The sequence below is a fragment of the Colossoma macropomum genome, unplaced genomic scaffold (genome assembly GCF_904425465.1).
Source record: "Colossoma macropomum unplaced genomic scaffold, Colossoma_macropomum, whole genome shotgun sequence".
NCBI lineage: Eukaryota > Metazoa > Chordata > Actinopteri > Characiformes > Serrasalmidae > Colossoma > Colossoma macropomum.
The window spans coordinates 11872350-11885639 of NW_023494790.1; the positions used below are offsets into that span (position 1 = coordinate 11872350).

The window sequence follows — 13290 nt, forward strand, 5'->3', positions numbered from 1 at the left end:
GATGGACTGTCAGGACATTTGTTACACAAGTTTCTACAACATGGGACAAAAAAACTGAATAAAACAGAAAAAAAAGTGAAAAAAATGAAAAAAAAAGTGAAAAAATAAATAAATCATTTAACTATTTTATCCCTTTTCTGACTTACATGATCCTATAAACATCAGAGCCGCTCTCTTCTCCTGCCTCTAACTTTGTCATGTGTGCCTGATAGGGTTGTGGTGATCCGATACTCAGTATTGCACTCCGAGAATTCTAAAATACATCGGTTTGGAAATACCTGTATCTAGAGCTGGGCGATATGGCCAAAAACGTTGTCACGATAAACAAAATTCATATCGTTCGATATCGATACATATCGCGATAAATGTCAAATCATTATTTCTTTCACGTTTGAAGGCTGATTTTGCTCCTGGGTGGTTAATTGTGGTTTTAAACTATCACTTATGGTCCGATCATGACAAACACTCGGCAAACAGTGGAACATTTCACTAATCTGTCTTGGGGCAGTGGGAGAAAGTTTCTGAGCTGTTTTTATCAGCTGGAAAAGCACAGCTGCCATTTTTGTAATAGTCATGATTTAAGAAAGAAAACAGATTATTTTTAGCTGTCTGGTGTCGAGCGCTCGGCTACCCCGCTAACAAACGCTAAACAAGTGGCCAACAACAGTGCTAAACTCTTTAGTTTCTCAACAACGTCAACTCGGTTCGGGAGGTCACTGCTGTCACTCCTACCACATCCATGTCAGAGCAGATCACAGTATTCAGACACCAGCTAGCGACGGCTGGGTTTCGCTATACTATCGCAGTAGTTTAAGGGGTGGACCGCAGTATATCTGACGTTCGCTGTGTAAAAGCATTATCTGCAGTGTGAATCTCTCGCACCAGTCACAGAGTCCTCCTTTTAGGTATGTTTAAACTGAAAGCAGTGATTTTGTGTCTTGTTTGATCTACAGTATCATCAATTCTCCGTGTTTTGGAGTGACTGAGCGCTGCTTCAAGTTAGCCAGCAGCTAAAAACAGCTAGCCTGGAGAGACAGCGCTCTCCCGCTCTCCAATGCCTCACAGCTTCCTCAGTTTACTTTCGAACATGAACCACTTCTTTCTTACACTTTCGTTGCTTGAGAATGCACTAATACTAAAATATGACGGTTTGGCGCTGCAGACGTGATTTAACACCAATAAAGTTGTTAGGAGGCACGGAAAGAGGCGAGTTCGCTGTAGGTCAGTACAGATACGCCACTGACCTCGTCACTCACACTCGGTCACAGGAGAACAGATCGCCGGTCGCTCCGCTCAAACAGGGACTGTGTAACTCCGCGTTTCAGCCGTTGCTAAAGACTCATCTTACTCATGGCCCCCTCCCTCTCTAATCATGTAGAAAAACTCGGAAGTGCGCCCTCTCCTGGCGACAGCAGAGTAGTGTCGCTTTCCTTGCAGTAGAAAACGCCACCAGGGCTTTCGCTAAAACGTGGAAGTGTGAGAATGGTGTATTATATCGAACATTTATCGAACCTGTCTTATCGCTCTATTGAGGAAAAGTTATATCGCGATACTTATCGTTATCGTTTTATCGCCCAGCCCTACCTGGAGCAGTACTTAAAGGTCAGCAGACGGCAAAACTGTGGAACCTCGAGATAAAGTCGTATGTAAGCTACAGTTAGGGAACATCTCGATAATATGCACCCAAATGCGTCAGATTCAGTTCCACCTCAATTTTACGTTCCCCCAAATAAATCATGGTCACGGGCATGCGCATTCACGCAGCACTGAAACAACGGAAAGTGAAATGGGTAAGAAAGTCTTATACCCTCAATTTAATAAATACAATCGGCCGCAAAATGAAGATGTACAACTTTCTTGAACTTTTTTTACTTTCTGAAGCTGCAGTATTGTATTCTTCGTGCACACTCCAGAGGACGTGATTTGTGAAGCTGAATGTGAATTTCAAGGGCAAATGAATCAGACGCACTCGTGTTGTATCCGTTTGCCCTCTTACAGACATGATGTGCAAAAACAGATATTCAAATGGTTCGAACTTGTGTGTTTGTTAGTTTCTGTCTCCGACCAACAGTTAAAATTTTCAGGTTCCTGTAAAGTTCATTTTACCTGAATTAATAAGGACACTTTCACACCTATCTTGGTTGGTGATGACCTAACAAACTTTAGCTTGTTCTGATTTGACAGGTGTAAACGCTCGTTCTGTTGTTTGGTGCAAACCCAAGTACTGTGACCAACCAAAAATCAAGGGTCTCAGTCGGCTTCTGAATGAACCCTGCTCACTGCTGGTGGATATCCATTTGTGTAATGGTCCATGCCAAATGAGTGAAATCAACATTACACTCTTTACGGGAGCTCATATTGTTCTTGGAGCAATGGCACGAGCTGCTTCTAATAATGGCAGACCAGCAGAAAAATAATAGTTAAGCCATGCCTTTGATTTTGGCACATGGATTGCAGAACGCAGTGCATCAGAACATTTAAACGAACAAACGATAAAGACGCAAATTTTAAGTAAGGTTTTTTTTTTATTATTGCTTTGACTGTGACATACACAGACATTAAATGTCTACTTTCATGGAAAGTAGTAGTTTTTGGCTCATATGGTGACAAATCCGAGAGTAACAGAGCCCTTGGATTCCTGTAAAACTTCTGATCAACAACTTCTGATTACTAGCAAGTAACAAGAAATTCTTGTTACTTTTATGGTATTTATGTTTATTTGTATCTATTCTAATATTTTTTGGAGAAACTCAATAACAGCCAAAATAAAAGTGTTCACATTCAGTTTCTTGGTAAATGTTTTAAGCGAGAAGTCTGTGAAGTGCTTTTTGATGCTTTGTCAGCAAAATTAGATCCTATGAAGGGAATCACACTTCTTTTTTAGAAGGGAAATTAGAAATAAAAAAAAAAATCAACATAGACAAAAACAGAGCAGAACAGTTTTTTTACGTTACAGCTTTCTGAATACAACCAAGAAGCCATCAACAGATATTAGAGCAGCTCGATATTTACATAGAATGCAATGTGTGATAAAGATGTTGGATATCACACTGATGATACGAGAAGTGATAAAATTACTATTAAAATAATGTGTCTCTGGCTGAATGTAGTGTCTGTTTTGTAGTTGGCCGTTTGGCCGAATGGTTAAGTTACTCGTTTGAGATGAAGAGCCCGAGTATGAGAAAGTGACCGTTCCCTCTCACGTCTGGACAGCTCTCTGTTTTGAACATCCCGCTGATGACAAAAAGTCACCTACATGGGGCAGAACCAACCAAACAGTTTCATCAAGGTGATGTCTGATTGAGTTGAGATGATTTATGCTAGAAACGCTACAATCATCACGGTTTCCATTTTTGTAGATGATCGTTTGTAGAAATCTCAGGAGATGATAAACAATCTGTACAAACAACTTGAACTGCAATCCAGCAAGAGGCTCCAGACGGCCCCTGATATGCTGAACACAAAAATGCACGGCTGATCACCCATGTGGCACCTACGGCTACAACTACTACAAGTGTTGTACAGAGTCCAGCTCATGGGGACATCTGCAGCTCACCGATATAGAAAAGCAAAGCCAAAAGTGGACACTACTGCCATGCTAACTACGCCTGTGACAAATATGGTAGAAGTTACAACAGGTGCTACACTGATTACAGTGACACCCAACAAGCATGCTGCTCTCAGAACGACTGCCTTTCCACCATAAATGACAAAGCTCCAGGCCTGACCATCCCTGTGGCCACCATGCTGAGTCTTACTTGTGGTGCTGAACCACTGACGACAGCTGGGCTTACCGTTGCAAGAGCTGTTGGTACTATTAAAGCAGTCAGACTCCAACCACAATTCATGCAACACCTTTGTCCCCCCCCAGACAACTACCTTGAAGCACAATCCATTCACACATTAGATCAGATAGTGGAGCGCAATCTGCACAAAATATGCATCCAATGAGGAATCCGCCTGTGACAAGTTATCAGAGCGGCTCTTTACGGGTGGTGTTATGGGTGGGAGGCTCAACACCACATCACACTAAATAAATTACCTAAAGAAACTAGCACTCATTGCTTTTTTTGGGAGGATATAGAAGGATTTTTTTTTTGGGAATATGAAAGGACTTAACAGTATATTAGTATTTATGTTTAAGCTGAGTATTTTTAAAATCTCAAGCGCAAGCTAAAATGTCTTACTGCCTCTCGTTCAATTTGACCTGCCCTCTTTTTGGACTGGCTTTCTAGTGGAGCTTTACTGCTCAAGTTGAACATTTTTCAACTCAATCCACAATGAACTGCGGTGGAAAAATCTTTGATCCATGGTGAAAAAAAACAGATAAAGAATATCCCATTCCTCTAACCTCGCTAAACGACAAGATGTTTCCACCCTTAGTTCTCCTGCTTTCTCGATGTTTTTTTGCACCACATTCTTAGTTAAACTCTAGAGACTGCTGTGTGTGAAAAAGTGATTTAGATCACACCCCCCCCACTCTGGATGAAGCTCTTGATCCACATGATGCAGAACTGAGCAGATGTACATGTGCTTCTAATCAAGTGGCCGGTAAATGTATATCTGTCATCCTATCTATCCACCATGTTCTCTTTCTACCTTTGAAATTTTACATTTTCAGCTACCCAAAATGTAGTCGATCAGCCAATACATGTTTGGTGTCTAAAGTTTTAAAAATTAATTAAATATTATGATGTTTTTCCATCTCTGATCTTTATTCCTCCCTTCTCCCTCCTCTTACCTTCCTCCAGGTCATTCCTGGCTGCAGCCTCCAGCAAGGTGATGTTGTTGGGGAAGGTCACCTTCTTGCCACTGTCCTTCTTACTCTTTTTCTCCCTGTCGCTCTTCTGCGAAGCTTTTCCTGCTCTGGCGTTTTCTTTCTCCATCTGAGCCCAGCCTTTGAGCTGCTGGGCCCGGCGCTTCTGCGCATGCTTTCAGACGCTCTGTGGCAGACAGCCGCCCGACAGTGGTCATTTCTGCAAGAAGCTCTGCATGCTCTGCCATTTCCTCAAACTCACCACTCCCACCACCCTCTTCACACTAGCTTCAAATGCCGGTACAGCTTTGGGTTTGATAAGCTTGCTCAAGTTAAGGAAGACATTCCTCGGTTTAGCTCACCTTGTCTCAGCAGTCAGATTAAAATCAAGGCAGTGGCAGGCAAGTGATGACGGTGCAAGTTCAGCAGTTCAGACAAAAGACATCAACTTGAAATCAATAAACCCGCCCGAAGTAAATGAGTTGTTGAAGTAAGGAAGTAGGTGGTGAACGAAGCCAAAGGAAGGGCACTCCAGGTGCATCAAAGCAAAAGTCTGCTCCATGCAGTAGACCCAGCTGGGGTAGGCACAAAAGTTGAGGACTTTCTCAAACTATTCAGTGATATCCCAACACCAGAGGACCATTCCAGAGATATGTTTTGAGAAGAAGGTGATTGGATGCCTTCATGGTGATGGTGTGAACCTTCAACAGTGCTTTTCTCCCACCATCCTTATGGACACTAAAGGTAAAAAATAATAATAATAATAATTCAAATCAGAAGCACGAAAATGGTTCACTAGATTCTTATGATGAAACTGCTTCAGTCACAACGCAGTTATAATCCCAAAGCAGGTCCATTTCCACAGTCACTGAGGAATCCTCTGGAATCAAATCCATGATGGCACCACTCACTGTAGATGACCAACTTCAATGAGCTCCAGTGAAACTGACATACAGACTCTCAGATGTGTGTCAAAAAGAGACACCCCCAAAAAGACGATCATGTTAACAGGTGTGTAGAGCAATTCAGTCCAGCAAAAAGAGGCTCTAAAAATGCAGCATGAAGTTGGTGTTGGAACTGGGACACACAGGGAATTACAAGGAGTCTCAGGAACAGGAGCTGAAGCTGTTAATCTCCATTCCACCTTCCACATACAGCCAGCAACACTCTCTTCTAACCTGGAGCCAAGGACCTAAAGAGGTAGAGAAAAAAAGAAAAACAATACCGTTTAAAAACAGCACTAAGTTTGCATTATCTAACTGATAGTTATCTAGGTCAGTAGTTCTCAAACCGGTTCCCCAGGATCCCTAGACAGTCCACGTTTTTGCTCTATCCCAGGGGTGTCCAATCTTATCTGCAAAGGGCTGGTGTGGCTGCAGGTTTTCATTCTAAACCAGCTGAAACACATGATTCTATCTGTTTAATCAGTTGGTCTCAGTCTTCAAACAGCTGATCACGTGTGTGCTCTCCTGCTTTGTTGGAGTGAAAACCTGCAGCCACACCGACCCTTTGTTAGTAAGACTGGACACCCCTGCTCTATCCCAATGCATTGCAAGTTGGGTTAAAGCAAAAATGTGGACCATCTGGGGGTCCCTAAGGACCTGTTTGAGAAACAGTGATCTAGATAAATCAAAATTTACTTAAAAAATATATCAAAACTCCCTCTCACTCTAAATGTATTGTATAAGTCACAACATGTTTGGTATCTGAAGCCTGCTTCTTCTCTTTTGCACTGGAGCTATGAAGCTAAAGAAGCAATGCAAGCTTATATCCCACCAATGTGCAGTTGCCTAAGTATTGTCAAAAGTGGGCTCCCAAGTGGCACATCTCTATACGTGCTGCCCCTAGTATCAGGAGATCATGAGGTGGATCCCCGGTGATGCCACTGCCGGGAGTCCAAGACGGCGTGGCTCCAGTCTCTCTGGGTTGGCAGAGCGACCCTCCCTCTCTCTTAGGCTCATCAGCACAATGCTAGCTACCTTCTGTAACAGAAATGGCAGTCAGCTTTCTCCACCAAAAGCACTGAGCTGTCCAATGATGTCAAATAAGTAAAGATATAGTGGCTGACTTCACATCTCTCAGAGGAAGCATCGAACTGCCAATGACTAAATTGGAGAGAAAACTGATCAAAAATCACCCTCTCGCATCAAAAAAGGCTCAGATGTTTGGACAAACTAACACCCTGTCATGCAGTGTCAGAAACCACATTTTTGCAGTTTATTACTGCACTATATATATATATACACACACACACACACACACACACACACATACATATATTCGCACCGCATATCTATATTTTTTACCACTCTACCATCCTTCTGCACTTGTATATTACACTTATATGTAAATAATACTGTATTTTGCACTTCTGGTTAGTTGATAACTGCATTTCATTGGCTCTGTACCTGTGCTCTGCACAATGACAAAGTTGAATCTAATCTAATCTAATTACTTAACCCTTTGACATAGTCTGAAACAAGTGCATGTACTTAAGCTACTACTACTTGTTAGTTACATTTACCTCACAACCCCAAGGCAAAACTAAAGAAACAAACTTCAAACACCAAACACATATTTGCTGATTGAATATATGTGGGGTGGAAAGTGGAAAACTGCAAATTTGATGTTGGGCCAACTCATTACTTTAGTATTACTTCTGTATAACAGAACCAATATATGTTGGTGAAAACTCACAGCACAGAAAGTGTGGAATGACGAGAGTAAGGCAATAGCACTATTGTGCAATCCTAAAACAGAAAGCTGAAGTAGTAATCATTCCTACTCTGCTACGAGTAGTAACTTGAGCATGGACTGGCTTTCATTAATGATTGACAGTCCGTGTAGCACCTCTGCACCTACAACGTATCACAATTAGGGAGTGTAGCTTCTCATGGCTAATACCCCTTACTCACAAGCCTTTATCCTCGGTATGTGTGTTTGCACTGGTTCATATTTCTGCTTCACTGACTGCACCAACTACTCTTTCCGTCATCAGCTTACTGGAGCCTATTCTCAAACATCTTCCTAATTTCGAGCTTCTTCAGTTTCTTTCTCACTCACTCTCTCTCTCTTTCTCTCTCCCTCACTCACTCATTCTCTCTCTCTATCAAGATGGATCTCACGTTAGACGGCACTCTCCAGGCATCGCATGCATTATTAAGCAGCAGTGAGAGCCGAAGGAAGGTCAGCTAGACGCCCGAATCACTAGATCTATGACAATGTATTAGGGCTGCACAATATATTGTTTGTTAATGATTATCATGATATCAGCCAGAAGGCTAAAATATGCCATACCATAACAATTGTGTGTAGGGCTGTCATGATTATGCAATGATTAGTTGCCAATTTGCATGATTAAGGAATATTTTAAATTCTCCTCAGTCAGAAAAAAACCCTGATGCACACACACTTTTACTATGGAGTGTTTTTTATACAGTACTGTGCAAAAAGTCTTGGGCCACCTAAGCAAACTGTTTAAAAGCATTTGGCAGTATAGAATATACCACTATATATTACCAGAATAAATACAAAGAAACATTGTTTTCCAAAGTTTGTTTATATTTTATGAGTTAGTGACAATAAGATGAGTTTAGTTCCAGATTTCGCCCCAAGCCATCGCATTAATTAAAATCCACCACCAGCAAACCTGATTTAATTTAATAATTGGATTGATTGGACAAACCAGGTAATGGATGATACCAAAGTAACACTGCACTTCTTCAAAGAGAGTATACTAAAACAATGACATACATGAAAGCATTATTATATTAATATTATTTGTATTTATTTTAATAAATGTTTTTTTCTGAACACGTAAAAGCGTACTGTCCAAATAAATAGCTTTTTACACATATTTTTCCCCAGTTACCTAAAACTTTGGCCCAGTACCTTTTGCATTATTTCTTTCTATAGGCTTCCTAGTTTATCTTTCTCCCATAAAGAACTGTGGAATCTTTGAAAGGCAATGCAAAGTAAGCTACAGCTCAGTTAAGTCGGATACAAAATTGTTGGATACAAAATACCAGCAGATTATCCAGCTGCATGTTTGATTAAAAAAAAAACGCAATCAGTCCTGTTTTTATTGGATTTAGTGCAGTGTGTGAAATGTTGACTACAGGAAACTGGATTCATAGTTTAGACAGTATTTTTAAAATGTGGTCCTACTAAGTCTGTTTTTTTTTTTCTTTGTTTATTCCAAAGCATGCATGCCTTCTCTAAATAGCCATATGCTAGCCATAAACAAGCCATATGTATATGGCTATTCAAATAAGGCACGTATGCTTTGGAACAAACAAAGAAAAAAAAACAAAGTTGAGATTAGCAACTTTCACTAGCATGAACATATGGACAAAGCTTCTGTTTGCCAGGATACAGTGACACATTCACACTGACTGCAAGTCTACTGTGCAGTGTAACGCAGGGTGACCTCCTAGAACCCATGTGTCAAACACAAGGCCGAGGGGCCAGATCAGGCCCGCCACACAATCCTATCCAGCCTGCAAAAGTATTTTAATTTTCTATTAAAATCCGCCCGTTTCACTGTGTGTTGCACTACAGTTCCCAGCATGCACTGCAACGTAATGTGCTCCAACTCTCCTACCCCAACAACAGTCTATCGGACAGCGGTTACACCTCAATTCTACACAATTCTGTGTATGCATATCACCAAAAAACTTCTTTTCCTCTGGCCCACAGATGAAATTTTCTAATATGGCCCTTTTACTAGTTGACACCTCTGTCTTAGGATGAACTGTTCTAGGTGAGACTCCCCCACACAGTAAGGATTTACTCAGGACAGACATGGAAAACTTACATGTACACTAGAACTGTATATAATGTACAATGTTGATTTTGTCTTTGAGATCTAAGCATTGAGTCTGTTTTCTCCTCTTGACTCAGTAATGCTACTTCTATTAATATTAACAAAGTTATCATACATAGTGTAGGTTACTTTATTTTTGGTGAATTTGAAAAAAAAATGTACTCAGTTTTCTTTAAATGTGCATTACTGTTTTGCTAGTGCATATTGTCTGTCACAACTTTAGAAATGCTAAATATCGTGATGCTTACTGTGAAACGTAAAACTGCCTTCAAGCACTGTGATAGTTTTTTATGATGACGTTTTGCCATATCACTAACCCTCAGTGCATAACTGCCTTTTCACAACTGTTGAAAATGGCCCAGCCTATCAGCGACAAGAAATTAACTAATGTTTATTGAAGACACTCCCTTCTTCTTTCCCCTCACTGTCTCAATCAAACTCTTTCTCCATCAAACAGTGGACCTTTTCAAGTCCTAAATGCCAAAAAAAGAAAAGCTCACACACCCATGAACATAAACATTCAGCAAACACAGGCCTAAAGCTACATCTAAAGAAAGTCTACATGGGCAAACATGCAGTATTGGAAAAGCCAAACTCCATGGACACAGTTTTTCCACTGGACATAGCGGAATGGCACAGTACAGTCATTAACTTTCCACGTACCCCAGATGTAGTCAATCGGACAGGACATGTTTGGAGTCCAAATTTTGCTTCGTTAGTTTAGATTTGGAGCTACAAGGCTAGCACTGCTAGCAAACACTCAAAAAATGCAATAATCACCCAGATATTTTCTCTAAAAAACATCACCAAAACATTTCTCAACCCGCATCCAGATCTTAAGGTCAGGAATCAGAGCAGGTATTCACACATATTGTCACAAATACTGATTCTAGATCAGCACTCCTACTCCTGAGGTGAAACTCCTACTCCTGAGGTAGTTTGTGAATACAGACCCTGCTGTCTGAAGGGGCTGTTTGTTTTTATAGCTCACAGTAAATTGTACTGTGTCCTAAACCACACTGACAGGTCTGTGTGACATTAATGAAGACCTGGATGCAGTTTGAGTGGGTTGAAAGAAGTTTAGATGATGTTTTTTTTCCCCCAGAAACTATTTCAGCTACTGAATTCTGGTGTCAGCAATGTTAGACTTCAACAATGCACTTCAACAATGGCTTTGCCAACTGACTACATTTGGATTAATAGGAAAATTGTTCAGTAGCAACAATGGAGAAGCCTGAAGTTCTGATTCCCCTTTCATGCCATTTTTGGTTTTATGTGAAGAGTCACAAGCAGTGTGAAGTGATTCAGCCTAGATAGTGTTTTTTTAGGTGGCTGACAGGGACGATGCATAGCTAACAATTCTGTGCTGACTGAATTTGACCAGTCAGTGGTCTGTTTTATTTCGAGCTCCACCTATGCATCCCAGTTACTCAGGTACACACATGATTGTAGAAAAAAAAAACTTTTTTTTCTTGTTTTAACACCATTTGAAATCACTTTCTGTCCATGTGTGAACGTGTGAAAGTTTCATGATAAAAGAACCGATAGAAATGCCCCAAAATTTCTTTTTTCTTAAGGACAGCGATGTTACACAAATTTATTGTGCAGTTATTTGTCCTTTAGCTCCCTGTACCATAGATTAGCACACAAATTCTCAGAACAGCAAGAAATAACATAAAAGAAAGCCTTGGATTCAGGAACAGGAGATTAGGAGACCATAAAAAAACAGCATGACGGGTAGCACAAAAATTGTAGGTAAAAAAAAAGACCAGAACGCCATCCATCCTGTATGCTACACCACAGAAACATTGCACTTCAACATTTCACTTACTGTGGCCAATATGATATAAATCAGCAGATTGTGCTACACTAACTCCCATGATTTTCCACAGCACTGAAGCAGGAAGAAAAGGAACATTATTCATCCACCACTAAGCAGATTTAAAGAAAGGGAAAGGAGGGCAGAAATGAAAGCATGGAAAGAAGGGAAGGAGAGGAAGAGGTGAGGCTCCTTCCTCCAAATCCCTAATCAGAGTTTAAGGCTGGATCAGCATGCTAGCATTAGGAACAGACGATTAAAAATAGGCTAATTATGTTAAGATTATAAGATAAAGGACGTCATAGCACGTCGTAAAAGTGATGTCTAGCCTACCATCACATTTCTCTACAACAGGGGTTTCCAAGCCTGGTCCTGGTGATCTTCCACCCTGCAGAGTTTAGCTCCGACCCTTATCGAAAACACCTGGGGTATCTGATTATTAGCACCAAGTGTGCTGGATCTGAACCCTCCAGGGTGGTAGATCTCCAAGACCAGGATTGGACACCGCTGCTCTACAACTTCCATCTGCCATGATCTGTAATGAGCTTAAAGTCAATCTGAAATTAATAATTACGTTTTTTGTCCTCTTGTTAGTTCATGTCCCTGGTAATAATGAGCACCACATATCATATAATGTCATCTGATAGACTAAATTCTTGTTTTTCCATAATCTTCCATCAAAATGTAAAGACCTCTGCCTGTCTCAAAAACATCTTTGATTTTTGATTATATCCCTATGCCCCAGTGAACAGGGAAAAAACTATTAACCATAATACTTCCCCCTTCCCACCATGCCCAACACATCATCAAGAGAAAACGCTCAGTTAGCTCAGAGACGTCCCTGACATCATTTCACTCAGAAAGAAAATGCGTTATGATTTCCGCTTCACACTGACTTTAACGCCTCCCAACCCCCACATGAACTACTGACCTATTTCCTAAAGTTGTAATCCTGCCTTACAATCATACTGAACATCTTTTACACCGTCGTCTTTCTTTCGGCCGCTGCTTTTCTCAGTCTGATCCCAGTGCCTCTGTTTAATCTTCCTTGCAAGCTTGTCGTAAATGTCTAAAGTCAAGTTTATTATGGTCATCTGCATTACAAGATATCACGCACATTACAAGCAATGAAAAACCATCTGTCCCACTTTTAATGCTTGAAAAATAAATTAAAAGTAAAAACACACACAAAAAAAAAACAATAAAACAAATTAAAATAAAATAAACCAGTTTTTGTTCTCATGTTCTTAAGGAGGTTTTCTTCCTTGGTAACACTCGCATGTCCTGTAGTGCGGCCTAACAAGAATGACTGCTTCTTCTTTTCTTACAGTGTAGAAACCACAGCAAAATGTGACAGCTTTCTCAGAACTCAAGTGCAACCACAAATGATGAACTCAAAAGTGGCAAAGTGAGGTTCACCTCATTTCTTAGTGCCAGCAAGAGGAAGGAGCAGAAACAAAATCCACCCATTTCAATTAGCCTTTGTCTATTCGGCCTTGCCATTACTCTTTGGTGAGGACTGTTGATTGCCCAGTGCCACCTTAAGCGAAAAGCCTCTAGGATTTGTTTAATGCTTTTAATGATTTTTGATCACTGCATAATCCCACTGATGTCTCCATTATTACATTAACATGTAAAAAAAAAAGCAAAAATCAGGAAAACACACTGGACTTTTGGTTGGTACTGTAGGTGCCACTAAACTTCCACTACATACTAAGTTAATGGGTTTTAATGTGTATTTAAAGGCCATATTTCATTTGATTCTCATAGTTTCATCTACAGGGTCTAAATGCCTTTGCAAATTGATGTATATTTCAGGGAGCCACCCAATCTGCTGCAAGAGATAATAACCAAAGGCGGTGGCTCACGAGGCCCCGTCATGGCCCTCAG

The 13290-nt window shown here is 40.6% G+C and overlaps 1 protein-coding gene across 1 annotated transcript in view; it reads right to left on the reverse strand.

Moving 5' to 3' along the window:
• ppp1r16a (protein phosphatase 1, regulatory subunit 16A) overlaps positions 1–13290 on the reverse strand; it is a 48634-nt gene that overhangs the window by 20580 nt on the left and 14764 nt on the right. The window contains 2 exon segments of the mRNA XM_036572123.1: positions 4742–4934; positions 4936–5948. Of these exon segments, the coding sequence (XP_036428016.1) occupies positions 4742–4934; positions 4936–5004 (262 nt within the window). The 5' untranslated portion in view covers positions 5005–5948.